General features: G+C 35.8%; 2 protein-coding genes across 5 annotated transcripts; both read left to right on the top strand.

Moving 5' to 3' along the window:
• Window positions 1-7159, top strand: LOC109186301 (phosphoinositide 3-kinase regulatory subunit 4-like). The gene is made up of 11 exons (XM_019336225.1): window positions 1-438; window positions 867-989; window positions 1078-1123; window positions 1209-1369; window positions 1768-1847; window positions 2022-2127; window positions 2314-2490; window positions 2579-5737; window positions 6240-6487; window positions 6585-6684; window positions 6853-7159. Exons 1-11 carry the CDS (start codon window positions 166-168, stop codon window positions 7027-7029), a joined length of 4650 nt encoding a protein of 1549 aa, XP_019191770.1. The 5' UTR covers window positions 1-165; the 3' UTR covers window positions 7030-7159.
• Window positions 7160-10448: 3289 nt separating this feature from the next.
• On the top strand, window positions 10449-15704 carry LOC109186307. 4 transcript variants are annotated; one of them, XM_019336237.1, is made up of 4 exons: window positions 10449-10538; window positions 11604-11643; window positions 11735-11903; window positions 15629-15704. In XM_019336237.1, the coding sequence occupies exons 1-4, from the start codon at window positions 10489-10491 to the stop codon at window positions 15676-15678; spliced, it is 309 nt and encodes a 102-aa protein (XP_019191782.1). In that variant the 5' UTR covers window positions 10449-10488; the 3' UTR covers window positions 15679-15704. The 4 variants fall into 4 exon arrangements, 2 of the variants coding, with proteins under 2 accessions (XP_019191782.1, XP_019191781.1); XM_019336236.1 differs by lacking the exon at window positions 10449-10538 and adding an exon at window positions 11324-11486 and having other exon boundaries at window positions 15629-15703; XR_002055119.1 differs by lacking the exons at window positions 10449-10538; window positions 15629-15704 and adding an exon at window positions 10701-10784 and having other exon boundaries at window positions 11735-12295.
• The last annotated feature ends 369 nt before the right edge of the window (window positions 15705-16073 follow it).

The following is a 16073-nucleotide window of genomic DNA, read 5'->3' as shown; positions in this document are numbered from 1 at the left end:
AACACGAACCCAAAATTTGCCATTTTCGCCCTTCTTCCTCTTCACCTAAGACTCCATGGTTTCCTCTTTCTTCGACACCAATGAACTCTCTTTCCCAGTTCCCACCCGTCCCAAAACCCTAATATAACTTCAATCTACGTTCGCAGTAGAAGCTAAATTGAAGGCATGGGAAATAAAATTGCTCGGACAACGCAAGCCTCTGCGACGGAGTACTACCTCCACGACCTGCCGTCGTCGTACAACCTGGTGCTGAAGGAGGTTTTAGGCCGCGGTCGATTTCTGAAATCGATTCTATGTAAACACGATGAGGGGCTTGTATTAGTGAAGGTGTATTTCAAGAGAGGTGACTCCATTGATTTGCGCGAGCATGAGCGACGCCTCTCGCATATTTGTGAGATCTTCAATGGCATCGAAAATCCCCATGTTTGGCCCTTCCAGGTTAATTTGTTTGTTGCTTTACGAAATTCAATGAATCAAAAAATACTTTGAACTTAGTGGAACTTTTAAAAACATTAATCTGTTTCAGTACACTTAGTTTAGCTATTTATTTGTTTATTTTTATTTATTATTCTTTCCAATTTCAATATGCTATAGATTTGGGAGCAGAATTCTTCTGAATTAGTATTTTTTTTTTTCAAGCTATAAGCAAAAGTTAGACAAAAAATTCTTAATTATATTTACATTATATTATGAAAATATGTAGCTTAATTAGACACTGATGGATATCGTTCTTATCTGCAAATTGTAATTGTTGCAACAGGAATGAAAAAAGAAAATATGTATATAGAAATTAGACTTCTTGAGCTAGGAAATTGCATCTCCTTTGTATTAAGAAGCTTTATGTTAGTCTTCTCTTTATGGTGCAGTTCTGGCTGGAAACAGATAAAGCAGCTTATTTGCTTAGGCAATACTTCTTTAATAATCTTCATGATCGTCTTAGCACACGTCCTTTCCTCAGTCTCGTTGAGAAGAAATGGCTAGCTTTCCAGGTCTCTATCTTGTATTCTTGTTTCAGCATTGTTAAATTATTCCTTTTAAATCTTGGAAAGGCATATCATGTACTGCTGGTCTTTGCAGTTGCTGGTTGCAGTGAAGCAGAGCCATGAGCGTGGAGTCTGTCATGGTGAGACTGCTAGCATATGGAAATGCATTTTCTTTTTTGCTCTTGCTTTTTTGTTTCTCTGGGAAACTCATTTATATTTTTCCAGGGGACATTAAATGTGAGAACGTGTTGGTCACTTCTTGGAACTGGCTTTACCTTGCCGATTATGCATCATTTAAACCCACGTATATTCCACATGATGATCCTTCTGATTTCTCATTTTTCTTTGATACTGGTGGAAGAAGGCGATGCTATCTTGCACCTGAGGTGTGTTCCCTTCTATTTGACATTTTCTCCTATTCTATATGGGTTATTTGAGCTAAGTTAGTCATTCACTCAAAAACATAAGTGTGTACAAAAATGGTGCACCTTTTGTTAAGACCAGAGTGCAGTTATGCCAATACTGACTATGCTATTCAAAAGTCATGCAATACTGGTTAAGTTCCTTCTGATGGAAGTATCTAGTGAACCATAGAAATAGTGGTTTCATTTGGCTACAGTATGATAGAATTGGATGTATTATGGGAACGTCTTCTCTCCGTTCCCTTATTGGTGAATGGTGATACCTTAATGTTTTTTTTTATAAATAAAATCATGATGTTAGAGTGACATTGCTAAATGGTTTACTGGATAAGTAATAGTTGCTAATTTGCATTGATTTTCAGAGGTTTTATGAGCATGGGGGTGAGATGCATGTTGCACAAGATGCACCGTTAAAGCTATCTATGGATATCTTTGCCGTAGGGTGAGGTCATCAGTTTCAAGTCATTGTTTTATATTGGTAGTTCTGGAATGAGTAATTCAGATCTTTTATCTTTGCTAATGGTGTTCTATCCTTCTGCAATTGCAATTTGCTCATTTTTATGTTGCTTGATGGAGATAAAATTTTAATATTTCTACTTTGCCCATTCTGTCTCAGGTGTGTTATTGCTGAGCTTTTCCTTGAGGGTCAGCCTTTATTTGAACTGTCTCAACTGCTTGCTTATCGCAGAGGACAATATGATCCTAACCAACTTTTGGAAAAGGTGTTGTTGTTGACTCCCAACTCTCTTTGCTTACTAATGTGCCATCTGAGTTTGCTCCTCTTGTTTGGATACAATCATTCAATTCAACAACATTCTGCCCCAAATGCCCATAGAGAATCTCTAGTTGGTCTACATCAACCCTTATCTTCTGATGGTAAATTCTTATGTTATAGTCTATTGATGCAGATTCCAGATTCAGGTATCCGCAAGATGATCCTTCATATGATTCAGTTGGATCCAGAGTCACGGTGTTCTGCTGAAAGCTACTTGCAGAGTTATGCTGGTGTTGTGTTCCCAAGATACTTCTCTCCATTTCTTCATAACTTCTATTGCTTGTTGAATCCACTTAATTCTGATGCAAGGGTAAGACCTGTTTAATTGATGTTTGATTTCTCATGATTAGCTTATACTTCATTCTCAATTGCCAGTGTCTCTTGACTCTCTTCTATAGGTCTTGATATGCCAAACCTCTTTTCAAGAGATACTTAAACAAATGAGCAATGGGCCAGATGGGGAGAGCTCACCTGCTATGTGCATGTCTCCAAGTGTCGCCAGTCATGGGTTGCAAGGAAAGGATGAATGCCAAAGTTCAAACCAGTTGAAGGACACCCTTAATAAAAGAGAGGGCACAGAGCGAGGATCAATTCATGATCGGTTTGATCTTCTTGGCGATGTGAATACTTTACTCAGGGATGTTAAACAGAGTAATAGATATTCTGCTGTTAAGCCAATGCTGGAGGATGCAGCCAATGCTGCATCTAAAAATCAAATGCACTGTGGCATGCAGTCTCCTGGGGAGCTATTTCAGACAGTTTCCAATGTTTTCAAGAGAAATCACCATCCATTCTTGAAAAAGATAACCATGCATGATCTAACCTCTCTCATGTCTGATTATGACAATCAATCAGACACTTTTGGGATGCCTTTCTTACCTTTGCCTGATGATGTAGTGAGCTGTGAGGGTATGGTTTTAATTGCGTCAATGCTGTGTTCATGTATACGCAATGTTAAGTTGCCTTTTATGAGGAGAGGGGCTATACTTCTATTGAAGTCTTGTTCATTATATATTGATGATGAAGATCGTTTGCAAAGAGTGCTGCCATATGTCATAGCCTTGCTTCCAGATCCAGCAGCAATTGTTCGTTGTGCTGCATTGGAGACTTTGTGTGATATCCTTCCTCTAGTTAGAGATTTCCCTCCAAGTGATGCCAAAATATTTCCAGAGTATATTCTTCCAATGCTCTCTATGCTTCCTGATGATCCTGAGGAAAGTGTGAGGATCTGTTATGCCAGCAATATATCTAAGCTAGCTTTAACTGCTTATGGGTTTCTTGTTCACTCTATTAGTTTAAGTGAAGCTGGGGTTCTGACTGAAGTGAATTTATCTCATAAGTCACCAGTCTCATCCAGTGAACCATCTGGCCGACCACCGAGTCTAAACAGTAACACACAGCTTGCACAATTGAGAAAATCAATAGCTGAGGTCATCCAAGAACTGGTGATGGGCCCAAAACAAACCCCAAATATCAGGAGAGCACTCTTGCAAGATATTGGCAACCTTTGTTGGTTTTTTGGCCAGAGACAAAGCAATGATGTCCTTTTGCCCATTCTTCCTGCTTTTCTGAATGATCGAGATGAGCAGCTCAGGGCTGTATTCTATGGGCAAATTACATATGTTTGCTTTTTTGTTGGCCAAAGAAGTGTAGAGGAATATCTTTTGCCCTACATTGAGCAGGCATTAACGGATGTAACTGAATCAGTCATTGCCAATGCATTAGATTGCTTGGCTATTCTTTGCAAAAGTAGTTTTCTGAGAAAGATGATATTGCTTGAAATGATAGACCATGCTTTTCCATTGTTATGTTGTCCTAGTCAATGGGTAAGGAGGTCGGCTGTTGCTTTCATTGCGGCCAGTAGCGAGAGCTTAGGTGCAGTAGATTCCTATGTTTTTCTTGTCCCTGTTATTCGTCCTTTCCTCCGCAGGCAACCAGCATCTCTTGCTTCAGAAAAAACACTTTTCTCATGTCTTAAGCATCCTGTTCCAAGAGAAATATACTACAAGGTTCTGGAAAATGCAAAAAGTTCTGACATGCTTGACAGACAGCGAAAGATATGGTATAATTCTTCGTCCCAGTCTAAACAATGGGAAACTCTGGACTTGTTTGAAAGAAATCCCACTGAAATTGATCAGATGGCATACTGGCATGACAGAAAATATGACAGTCAAGGTCACAAATTTGGCAGTGATAAACCGCTAGATTTTACAGATTGTGATGATAATGAGACTAAGTTGAAGGCTTTGGGAAGCTTGATACAAAATCCTTCCAGTACAATGGACAGCCAAGATCGGCATCCCTCAGAAAAGTTGCAATTATCTGGTTTTGTATCTCCACAAGTGAGTAGTATGAATTGCTTAATTGATAAACCATCAGAAGGAATACCATTATACTACTTTAAAGTTGACAACAAACGAGCAGCTGGAATTGGTCCTGCTGCCTCTGATACGTCATTACCATATACTACTTTGGGTTTTGGTTCATCATCTTTACCTTGGATGGATCCAGTAAACAAGTCATTTAGTTTGGCTAACACAGTTCCAGCACCTAAACTTGTCTCAGGTTCGATTAGCATTGGTAACAACTCTACCCAATTGCGGAGAGTTGTACATGAAGTTGAAGACAGGGAAACTGAGCAAACATCATATATTGATAGCAAGTTTCAAGATCTGGGTGTGTCTGGCACAAAAAAAGGGGGTTCCTTTACAATGGAAGACAACTTAACTGCAACTGATGGAACAGAGATGCCGTCTTATGGTCGAATGTCAACTATTCCAGATTCTGGGTGGAAGCCTCGTGGAGTGTTAGTTGCTCACCTCCAGGAGCACCGCTCTGCTGTTAATGATATTGCCATTTCAACAGACCAAAGCTTTTTTGTTAGTGCGTCTGAAGATTCTACTGTTAAGATTTGGGATTCCAAAAGGTTAGAGAAGGATATCTCATTTAGATCCAGGTTAACTTACTCTTTGGGGGGAAGTAGAGCATTGTGTATTTCAGTACTCCAGGGTTCTGCTCAAGTTGCCGTTGGAGCTTGTGATGGTACAATACACATGTTCTCTGTTGATTATATCTCTAGAGGACTTGGAAATGTTGTTGAGAAATACTCAGGTGTTGCTGATGTGAAAAAACATGGTGTTGGAGAGGGTGCAATTTTAAGCCTATTGAACTACTCACCAGATGGTGGTGCCTGCAAAATGATTCTGTATAGTACCCAAAATTGTGGGCTCCATCTCTGGGATGCAAGAACAAGCTCAAATGCCTGGAACTCAAAAGTGTATCCTGAGGAGGGTTATGTATCTTCTCTTGTTGCTGGCCCTTGTGGAAATTGGTTTGTGACTGGTTCATCAAGGGGTGTACTTACACTATGGGATCTGAGGTTTTGTATACCAGTCAACTCATGGCAGTACACTCTCGCTTGCCCCATTGAGAAATTGTGTCTTTTTGTTCCTCCTCCAACTACCTCATTGTCTGGTGATGCAAGGCCCCTTGTTTATGTTGCAGCAGGATGTAATGAAGTCTCTCTTTGGAATGCAGAAAATGGGAGCTGCCACCAGGTATTTCGGAATAACTTTTATTATTACGGAGTATTATTATTATTATTATTATTATTATTATTATTATTATTTATTTATAATTTATAATTTATAATTTCGTTCCAATCTGTTAGAGTATTGGCAGTAAACTCTGGATTATTTTCCAAGCTTCTGTAAATGAATTTGCTCATATTTCTTTGTAATTGAAGTTTTACTTGATTGATCTAATATTTACGTGGCTGAATTGGTCAATAATAGCTGACAGGCATAAAGTGTTGTAATATTGAATTTTGTAGAAGTACTAATTAATCACTTAAAAATTCAGGAACACTGGAGAATATATTGGTAAAAAAGATTGAAAAGATGTGATAGCTTGAAAATGCAACTTATCTAGGAGTAATCAATTGCTTGTAGTTACATATAGACTTACTACAACAATGTAACTCCTCTAGAACCTTACGAATGCAATTGACATCATCCTTTTCATAGTGTTCAACATGTGCAAGCGTGATTTGTTTGGCAGGTATTGCGGGTGGCAAATAATGAGAGTGAGGCTGAAAACTCCGACTTGCCCTGGGCTTTGGCAAAACCCTCCAGCAAAGCTACTCCTAAGCAAGATAAAAGGAGAAATCCAAATTCAAAGTATAGAGTTGATGAGTTGAATGAGTCTCCTCCTCGCCTTCCTGGTATTCGCACACTGCTTCCATTACCTGGTGGGGATCTGTTAACAGGGGGCACTGACTTAAAGATACGTCGCTGGGACCACTGCAGGTTTGATAGATTTCTCAAACGCTACTACCACTGCTGTTGTGTGTTTTTTTTTTTTTTTTTGTTGGTTTCCTCATTTTATTTACCATGACATTTTCAGCCCTGAGCGAACTTATTGTGTCTGTGGACCATCTATAAAGGGAGTTCCAAATGATGATTTTTACGAGGTGAAATCCAGCTTTGGTGCTCAAGTTGTGCAGGTAGGTATTTAAAATAAATCTAAACAAACCTCCAAGTTCCTATGTATATCTCATATTCTCTTTTCTCACAATGCTGAAGTTACTAATATGCAATTTGTTACTAATATGAACTTAAATACTCTAATAAATGAAAAGATCAGATTTTTAGACTGATATATTGAGTTCCAGGAGGCAAAGAGACGACCCTTGGCAACCAGGTTAACTGCAAAGGCTATTCTTTCAGCTGCTGCCACTGATTCTGCGGGCTGTCATCGCGACAGTATTCTCTCATTAGGTTCTGTCAAATTGAACCAGAGACTCCTGATATCGAGCAGTAGAGATGGTGCTATTAAGGTTTGGAAGTAAAAAGCAGGAACGTATAGTAGTGCAGCTGTGCTGTAATTTAATGTACATATTTAATTCATATGTCCATAAAATCTGTACATTATATCATTAATTAATTAAATAGAAACAGATCCATCCAGTTCAAGATAAATCGAGTCCATTTTTTAATTTCTTGCGCCCTTCTCATACAACATTATTTCTACTCTTTGTAATATTTAGGCATATGAAGAATATGGAAAATATTATATGTGCTTCCCTTCTCTACTTTCAATTTTTATTTCCATACTTAAAATTTTGATATAGACACTTTTATAGGGGTTTACATAATGTGAACTACTGATATATCGAGTTCCTTATTTTTTTTTACCCATTTATATGTTATTGTTGTTGATGTTGTACTTCCATTGATATTTATAGTAATAAAACAACGCAGATCATTCCCAAAATTCTATAAAGTAATTAGAAATCAAAACAAGGGAGAAAATTTTACCTGCTGAACATTGTTGGCTTGCATAACAATGAGAATACAGAAGAGAGTGAAGGCGAAGAATCAGGTTCTTCTCCATATAACCCTCTCAGTTCTGCCATCCATTTTTCCTACCCTCCAAAATTAGATTCCATCTCTTCATATGGTGGCACATCCCTTGAGTTCATATCCTCCGCAATCTCCGCAACCACAAAGCACAGTGATGGTATTCTGAGATCTCAAAATCCTTATTCATTCCGTCCTCAAAAGCCAATAGGGCCGGCGCCAACACTCCAAATTGTCTTGTCCTCAAAGCCAAAACCGACGGACGGCGGCACTGCAAATCGTGTGTCCGCCACCAAAGTCATAGACACCCAGCATATGAAATGACGTTTTTCCCATTCACTTAACATCTATTTAACGCCAGGTTAATGAAAGGATTAATGGTGGAACAATTCTAATAGTCAAAGGTTTAATTTGTCTAAATTAAAAGAGAAAGACTAAATGTGAAAAATCACAATAATTGGAGTAGTATTGCTGGAATTAATTCAAATCAAAATGGGAGCTGATAGAACAAATTGATCTAAGTATATACGAATCAATCAATGTCTAGAATGTGTATATATATAAAAATATATGAGGAGGAAGCTGAGAATCTCTTGCATTGATTAGCCATTGAATAAATTATAAAAAAGGAGCAAGAGTAGAGGAGAGGTTTTGAGTTCTTCATTGGGTGAGAAAAACAAGAGAAGTGTGGTGCCATCTGTTAATGGTACGGTGGAGAGGAAAAAAAAAAAACAAACAAGAGAAGTGGAGTTGTTCTTGGGATGGTGGATGAAGTCGTTTCCATTAACTGAGGTGTTGGATGTGTTTTGGAGCTCTACAGTACTCAGTCAAATGTTGTTTCTTCCAGTCTCCTTGGCCGGAGATGTGTATTTCCGACGCCGTTGGCTGGTGAACTTGATCTCGCCCGGTTTGCATGGGTGTGAAAACATGGGCTAGCTGCCTTGGTTCGTGGAACGGGTGGTGGCACGTTTCCCAGATCTTGGTACCCTAAAAAGCATTTATGAGCCTGGAAAATTTCAAATTATTGCTTCACATGGAAGCTTTGGGTATTATAAAGATCGACTCCCTGGCCCTGGGACGCTTACCTGCTAATCACTGAAGAAATTGTAGTTTGATAAGCATGGCATTCAGACCGAACAGGTTCGATGCGACTTCCGAGCTTAAGAAGATCAAGGAGACCCTCGCCGTTCACAACTTCCCTCTTGACGAGTACACCCCCTTCGCTATGAATGCGATCTATATGCCCGTTCAATGGTACCTCAAGAAGGTACGTATCTTTACTGCACTTAAGGATGAATTCCAGCGTGGGGTTATGCTGCAATGTGGGGCCACCCGAGGGGTTATGCGTCGCTGCCCCTCAGCAAACCGATGAGGACTTAAATTTCGTCCTCATCTCTTATTCTGCAAATGCATATGCATCTTCTTTATTATCTACAAATTATAGACCTTCTGTTCATCTTCTATCTTTTGCACTTCTTCCAGAACTGTGTCCACGTTGCCTGAAATGTGTTGGAAGAGCTTTGTTTTTGTACGTGATTGCATTCTATGTTTACCAATTTAATGTTTGCCTGCTCTCTTAATTTTCCTGATGGAAGTCTGTCATTCAGTGCAAGTATTATTAGAATGTAGTTTCTTTTCATAGAGACTTTCTCACCTACTGGCTACTGAAGAGTCAAAGCTCCCATCTTGTGGTGATCCTTCATTGACCACAGCTATGTCGCTTGATCATAAGGCCTTTACATATTAATTGTAAGTGGACCTTGATCTATAGTATAATTTGCTGAAGTGGAAATTTCGGATCCAAAATATAAATTATTGTGTGGACATAACAAAAAATAAAATTTTAATATACTAAAAGTATATTATTTGCATACTAAATGTAAAAATATATTATTTGTGTAGTTAATGTACATTGTTTAATAGTATGGTTCACACAATATTGTGTAGACCATGGTTTACACTCCACACAATAATGATTGTTTGCAGGAAAACTAGACCAATCATTATATCATGGACTAGGGTCCACAGTGACGCTTGGTGCAATACACATAATTCATGTTCATAATGCACAGAATTTATGTTCATAATACACATACACATAAACACGATATAATGAATATGAATTATGTGCATTATATAGGTGAGGACACATAAATACTTAACATAATATACAGAATTTATGTTTATAATGCACAAAATTCATGTCTATTATATCGTGTTTATGTGTATTTGTAACTCTGTATTATGAACATAAATTTTATGCATTATGAACGTGAATTTAAATTGTCAGACTAAATTGAATCGACTGTATGTGTAACTGTGTACCTTATAAAGTAAAATTTTGTGTATTGAACTAGAGTCCACGATATAAATTGCCAGACTAGACACCTAAATGATCAATCGTTATGCTGTGGAATCGTGTCAGCCTTGCAAGGTGGACAAAGTTCTATGTTCGTAATTATTAAACTATATATTTATAATTATAAAGTTATATATTCATAATTTTTGAACTTCATATTCATAATTATTGAACTCTATATTCACAATTTCAGAACTTTATGTTCATAATTACAAAACTCTATGTTCATAATTATAAAGCTATATATGCATTATTTTTAAAACTTCATATTTCACAATTATTGAATCTCTATATTCATAATACAGAACTATATATTCATAATTATGTTCACAACTCTATGTTCATAATTATAAAACTATATGTTTATAATTTTTGAACTATATATTCATAATTATGAACAATTTTAGAACCGTGTCCACCTTGCAAAGTGGACATAGTTCCACAACATAACTTGCCCCTAAATGATCTGGGGCCTAAAGGCCTGTTTCAGTTACCCAATTTATTTAAGGCTATTTTATAAATTAGGCCCAACACCATTTACTTGCCTTTCAAAATTCTATATGCTCGAGCACTAGGGTGCATTACCGCCATGGCTTCTGAACCCAAGCGAAGGAAAATCGAAAGTGAAACCTCACGCCGGTAATCATTTTTCTTCAAAACATCAAATTTTGTTTAAATCCGTCCGGTGAGAGATTCATCAATTTAATACATAACATTTCCGGAGTTCTATGATGATTAGTGGAGTAATATTTTGCAAATTGCATATATAAACACTTTTCAAAAATAATTTTCTCCCAAGTTAGGAAGACATCTATGGCTAAAATCTATGAAGCTGCTAAGATGAGCTGGGGATTAATGTTAAGCATACTCTTTAGATTAATACGTGTGGGTTAATTTTAAAATTTTTTAGTAGTGTGCTTTGTATTATTGTATATGCTTGTTTAACATTCATCTTAAATTCATATAGTTTAGCTATATAGCAGCATAAATTGGTAACTTTAAGAAGTGGGCTTGAGATTCATTCCCAATTCCCCTTAGTTGGACCAAAAGAAAAAGTAATACTATGATTCATGGTTTTTTTTTTCACTGTTGTAGTCTGATTTCTGTTGCGTTGGGGTAAATGGGTAATGCTTCTGTTGTTAATTGTTTCGTGTTTATGACCATGAATTTGGAATTTGAAAAAAAGTGAAATGATGATTGTAGTTTAGAATCATTGGAATGATAGCTTCTGGGGATCATCTGGTTTACATGACAGTGTGGTTGTGGACTTAGTGATCCCAGTGGATTTATCACATTAGTATATTGGACTATTCTAACACTATATATAAGACAAACTTTTATCCTTTTGGTACGCATTATAAGACAAAATTATATATGATTCCCTATCCTGTACTGTTTTAGTCTTTTAGCTTACTTACTGGTACTGAAAGTTCTGCACTGTGTTTCTTGAATCAGCCCCATTCCAAAGGGAGCCAGATCTGGGCTAATCTGATATTCATAGCTCAGTTATAGCCAAACATAGTATTGGAATCAAATGTTTGATTCCTTGCTTGTTGTGAAACATAGTTGTGGTGGTCCTCTTGATATGTAAAACTCAGTACTTGTCTACTATTTGCTGGTGTTTGGATTAGATGTATAGAGTTGAGTGAAGTTTGTTGGATTCCCGTTTATGGAGATTTACCCCTTTGCCTATTCTTGCTGCAGGGCTACCTCCATTCCTTCAGAATCTAAGGATAAACCAACCGTATGCATCCATTGAGCCATTCTTTTGGCTTTGTGTATTTACTATTAAACATTGCGGGGACATTTCCTAAATCCATTTTTTCCGTCTGCAGGTTAGTGGTGCTGCACAAACGAGCAGCGCAGCCAGTGACAAGATAAAACAGGCCAAGAACTTGGCAGTAGCACAGGCACAACAAGAGGGTAGCAAAGGCAATTTTAGGATATTCGATTCTCCATTTGGCAATTTCCTAGTACCCGTTATTCCAACTCGCGCAGAGCTTGGTGGGTAATTCCCTGCTTTATCTTCTTTAGCCATATTGCGTGTGTAGATATATATGTACAGGTACTTATAGTCTGTCTGGTTAATTTGAATTCCTACTTTATCCCATTCCCGTTGAACTTAAATTTCAATCATTGACACCAAATAATGCACTTACCATTTGGTGGATGGTTTATCTCTAATCTGGATTGTTAGGCAGTGTAGATGTACATTTTAACATTCCATATAGTGGCATTTTGGAGCAATGATATCTTGTATTGTTATTTGAAGAAACTGGGCAGTTGCATGATAATGATAAATGCCTAAATAAGAGGCAGCAACCTGAGATGGATCCCATCCTAACCAGCCTGTCAGCTTTTGTATGAATTAGGACAACCTAAATCTTGCCACTAAAGTGTCTTAATCCCTATTATTTAGGGAGTGATATTTATTAGGCAGCACTTATCCAAATGTACCATCATGACGTAATTGCATATTATCTATTCAGGTCTTATACTAGCTAGGTACTTTATAATGTGGGATGGCGATAGGTCCAACGTGGATCTGGTGTTACTTCACCTTTCACACCTAATCGCCTAATCTTTACCCCAAATAATAAATTCAATCCCAACTTGAAGAGGGCTCCCATGGTTTCGTCCTTGCTCTTTGTAAAAGGCCAATGAAATTTCATTTAGGGGTGTTTGGTAAATACGGAGTAGTTGTTAGCTAATTGAGTTAGTGAGTTTGACTAGTTGATAGCATTAGCTGAATGTAGAAAATTATTTGGTAAATTAGTTGTTAGTTGGTAGCTGATTAATTAAATGAAAATGGACTTTGTTTTTTTCATTTTTTTTTTCTATCTTTCTTCTCTTTTCTTTTTGGATATAAAAAATCTGAACAAAAAATCAAATTGTTGAGCTTTCTCTTGGGTGCATTCGCAAGATTTTTTTAGGACTTAGGAGTAACGTAAAGTTTTTGAAAATAGTTTTATAATTCTTTTTTGTTACGTTTGCTCATGTGACATCAAAGCTTTAGTCAAATAAATCCTTAAAATAATTTTAAAAATTTTTACTTCAAGGAAAGTAAATAGTAAATCCAGAAAACTGCTCATCAGATTTGAAAAAAAAAAGGAATTCGTTTACCAAAGTCAAATAAAATAAAATTTATTACTCCGTAATATTTTTATTTTTTATTTTTAAAGTCGTACAGAAATACAGAGATTTTATATAAGAAGTTGAGTCGGAACCCAGCTAGCCCCTGGTTCCGTGAGTAGCAGTATGAAAACCCCGGGGGGGAGGGGGGGGGGGGTGTGTGCGCTTCTAGATGGAGTATAATGACTCAACCATGTTAATTGTAATCCACACACTATTGGAATATTCAACATAATATAATATATATTTATATTTATTTATTCATTGTGACTGTCATCGTCAATACACAAAAGGAAACTATTTGTCTCATTTGGAAGAAAAAAAAAGTGAAGTAAATACTTAGAGAAGGAAAAGTTAAATACTTCGGAGTATTCAATTTATAGATTATATTATTCTATTAGTCTTTTTCGCGATGCGCAAAAATATATATCCAATATTGATATTTTTTAAAAATAATTAAAAAATCCGATCCTTACTAATTAAAATCTGTATGAAATCAAATTTATTTATTATAATAATATAATATATAATGTCTACAAATATTATTATTATTATTATTATTATTATTATTAAATAATATATGAAAATATATGGTAGATGCATGTGCATGGTAACAATAATGAAAAAGATAACGGAAGTTATAATGGTAAGGGTATTTTTGTCTAAAAAATTATATAGTACAACTCTAAAAGCACAATGTATAAAATGATTAGCATTAAAAGTATGGACATAAATTAGGGATATAACTTTGATTGAGACTTATTATGTTTTTAGATTAGATTTTTAAATTTTTCGTGATTGTGTTATTGTTAAAAGTAAAAAATTGGTGAATTCATTTTTTAAATTTTCTTATGTCAAAAACTCTATAATTTAGCTTACTCAAGTCACCTCATGGTCTGACAAAAAAAAAACTTTATACTTTCATTTAGTTGATATTGAGACAAAGAATGATTTTGGTTGATATTCTCTCCTTTAGGTGTAGAAGTCTTGTTTGGGGAGAGGGGAAAAAGGGCAAAAGTTATGCCAAGTGTTAAGAATATTTAAGGGTGAAATATTAAATTAAATGGACCATTGTTAGATTATTATTTTTTTTCCACCAAGAGAATCAATAGCAAAATATTATTTAGTAAATTGTATTCCTAATACTTCTAACAAAGTGAAGTATAATGCAAAGCCAAGCCTAAGGATAAGAAATTTTAGTTAAATAAACATTTGGAATAACGTAACTTGGGTACGTGTTACTAAAGATAAGCATTATGGTTGTGTGCTTGTTTTAAACATTACTTTTCTTGCAAACGATGCATAGACACAATAAAATATCAAGCACAAATATTAACGTTATCCCTTGTCAACAATATACTTATATGGAATATATTTTACGAATAGAAAATCTAAATTGTTACTAATAGGGAATATATTCTGGTCTATTGTCCTTTTTGTACCCCTGGACTTGATCGGGTATGAACCGTCTTGAGACCCGGACCATTTTCCTATCTGGCGCTTGACCGACTCGACCTGAAGGTTTTAATTGCTTCGTTCGCTTGGTGAACCGTTGGTCTAGCTTTTCTGTGTTTGGTCCCGACCCGACTGCTCGTCCGAGACCCCTAGCACGAATACTTGGCATCCGAAATGATTCGAGTAAGTAACTAGCTAGTCATATACATCTCTACACGTGTACGTCTCTCCTCAGCCGACCCGATTACCGAGTGCATGGAGGGCACGTGGCGCTCATGTCGGTCACCCGGCATGTGTCCCTTCAAATTTCCTATAAATACCCCGCGAGATGCTAGTAAAGGGGACTTTTGACAATTTCTCTATAGCCTTATTTAGCTCAGGAACCTCCGGCCTCACGCCTACAACCGAGCTTAACCCATTAAACCAATAAACATACCACACAAGGGCCATATATAACCCGGTCCGGTCTCGTACTTTATACGTATTTGTAGTAAGCCCAGATATTTACTACATCAGTTATAAATAAAAAGAAGTAATTATATATTTTTTAAAGAGAAATAAAGGATTAAATAGGTTCGTGAACGTCCTTACACTTTTAAAAGTTACAATTAAACACATTAATAAACTGTTTAGTTGGAAGGGAATTATAATTTTACTCGTACATAATTCTGAAAGCAAGCAAATTCTTTCGTTTGGTTGAAAGGATTTGCAATTTCATCATTTTCATGGAATAAGAATAACATGCTATCCCGGAATGTCAATTCCGCATTGGTTGGGAAGAAAAAAAGATACTATTGAAACAAAATTACCCATTCTCTTTTCAAATCTTTTTAAAAAAAAAAAAAAAACACCATTATGTTTAACCAAATTGTGTACATGTAGTTTTATGAAGTTTTGTGGATGTGAGCTTATTAAGTTTAACGTTGCATGGTTAAGTAAATTTTAGGAGCTATTAAATATGTTTTAGTAATACAAATTTATATTCATTGTGTCCAAATAACAACTACATTACATTATAATAGTGACACAAATTTACTTGTTATTTAATGATAATCTATACTTTTATACTACTAATAAAAACAAATTCATCTACAATTTTTCGCCCAAACTATTACAATTCCCCACCGTTTTATATTTTGTAGATGCTAGCAATATGTCAAATTTAGGTCCGAATTCCAAAAATAAAGGATAAGAATCACAAGATAGAGGACAATGATGATTCTTTCGGGTAAATTTCAGGCAAAACAAACTTTTCCTCTTTTACCCACATTCCCTCTCAGCCTTGTTACTCTTTTTAACGTGTTATTCTTTTATTAAGTTGTATTTATTTATTATTTACATTATTTTTAATTTGTTTATATAATTAATTTACAGATAAATAATATAAAGAAAATAAGAATAATAATTATAAGTGTGAAAATAGCAATTTTATTTTAGAAATTAAATTTTCATCAACTAAAAAACTATTTTTTTTATATGAAGGTATTACTAAAATTCTATATAATTAATTCATAATATAATCAAATAATTTGTGAATCTAAGTTTATATAATTAATTTGAAAAAATGACATATTTGGTCTATTAGTT

The sequence above is a fragment of the Ipomoea nil genome, unplaced genomic scaffold (genome assembly GCF_001879475.1).
Source record: "Ipomoea nil cultivar Tokyo-kokei standard unplaced genomic scaffold, Asagao_1.1 scaffold1407, whole genome shotgun sequence".
Lineage (NCBI taxonomy): Eukaryota > Viridiplantae > Streptophyta > Magnoliopsida > Solanales > Convolvulaceae > Ipomoea > Ipomoea nil.
Note: the sequence above shows the minus strand (reverse complement) of the source record. Positions and strands in the feature narration are given on the sequence as shown.

Excerpts from the sequence above, each read along its gene's own strand:
- LOC109186301 (XM_019336225.1), top strand. The coding sequence starts at position 166 with ATGGGAAATAAAATTGCTCGGACAACGCAAGCCTCTGCGACGGAGTAC. Across the intron at positions 1,848-2,021 it reads ATGGATATCTTTGCCGTAGG|GTGTGTTATTGCTGAGCTTT; the intron begins GTGAGGTCATCA and ends ATTCTGTCTCAG. Across the intron at positions 6,685-6,852 it reads TTGGTGCTCAAGTTGTGCAG|GAGGCAAAGAGACGACCCTT; the intron begins GTAGGTATTTAA and ends ATTGAGTTCCAG.
- LOC109186307 (XM_019336236.1), top strand. The coding sequence starts at position 11,434 with ATGTTTGATTCCTTGCTTGTTGTGAAACATAGTTGTGGTGGTCCTCTT. Across the intron at positions 11,487-11,603 it reads TGTGGTGGTCCTCTTGATAT|GGCTACCTCCATTCCTTCAG; the intron begins GTAAAACTCAGT and ends TTCTTGCTGCAG. Across the intron at positions 11,904-15,628 it reads TCCAACTCGCGCAGAGCTTG|ATGCTAGCAATATGTCAAAT; the intron begins GTGGGTAATTCC and ends TATATTTTGTAG.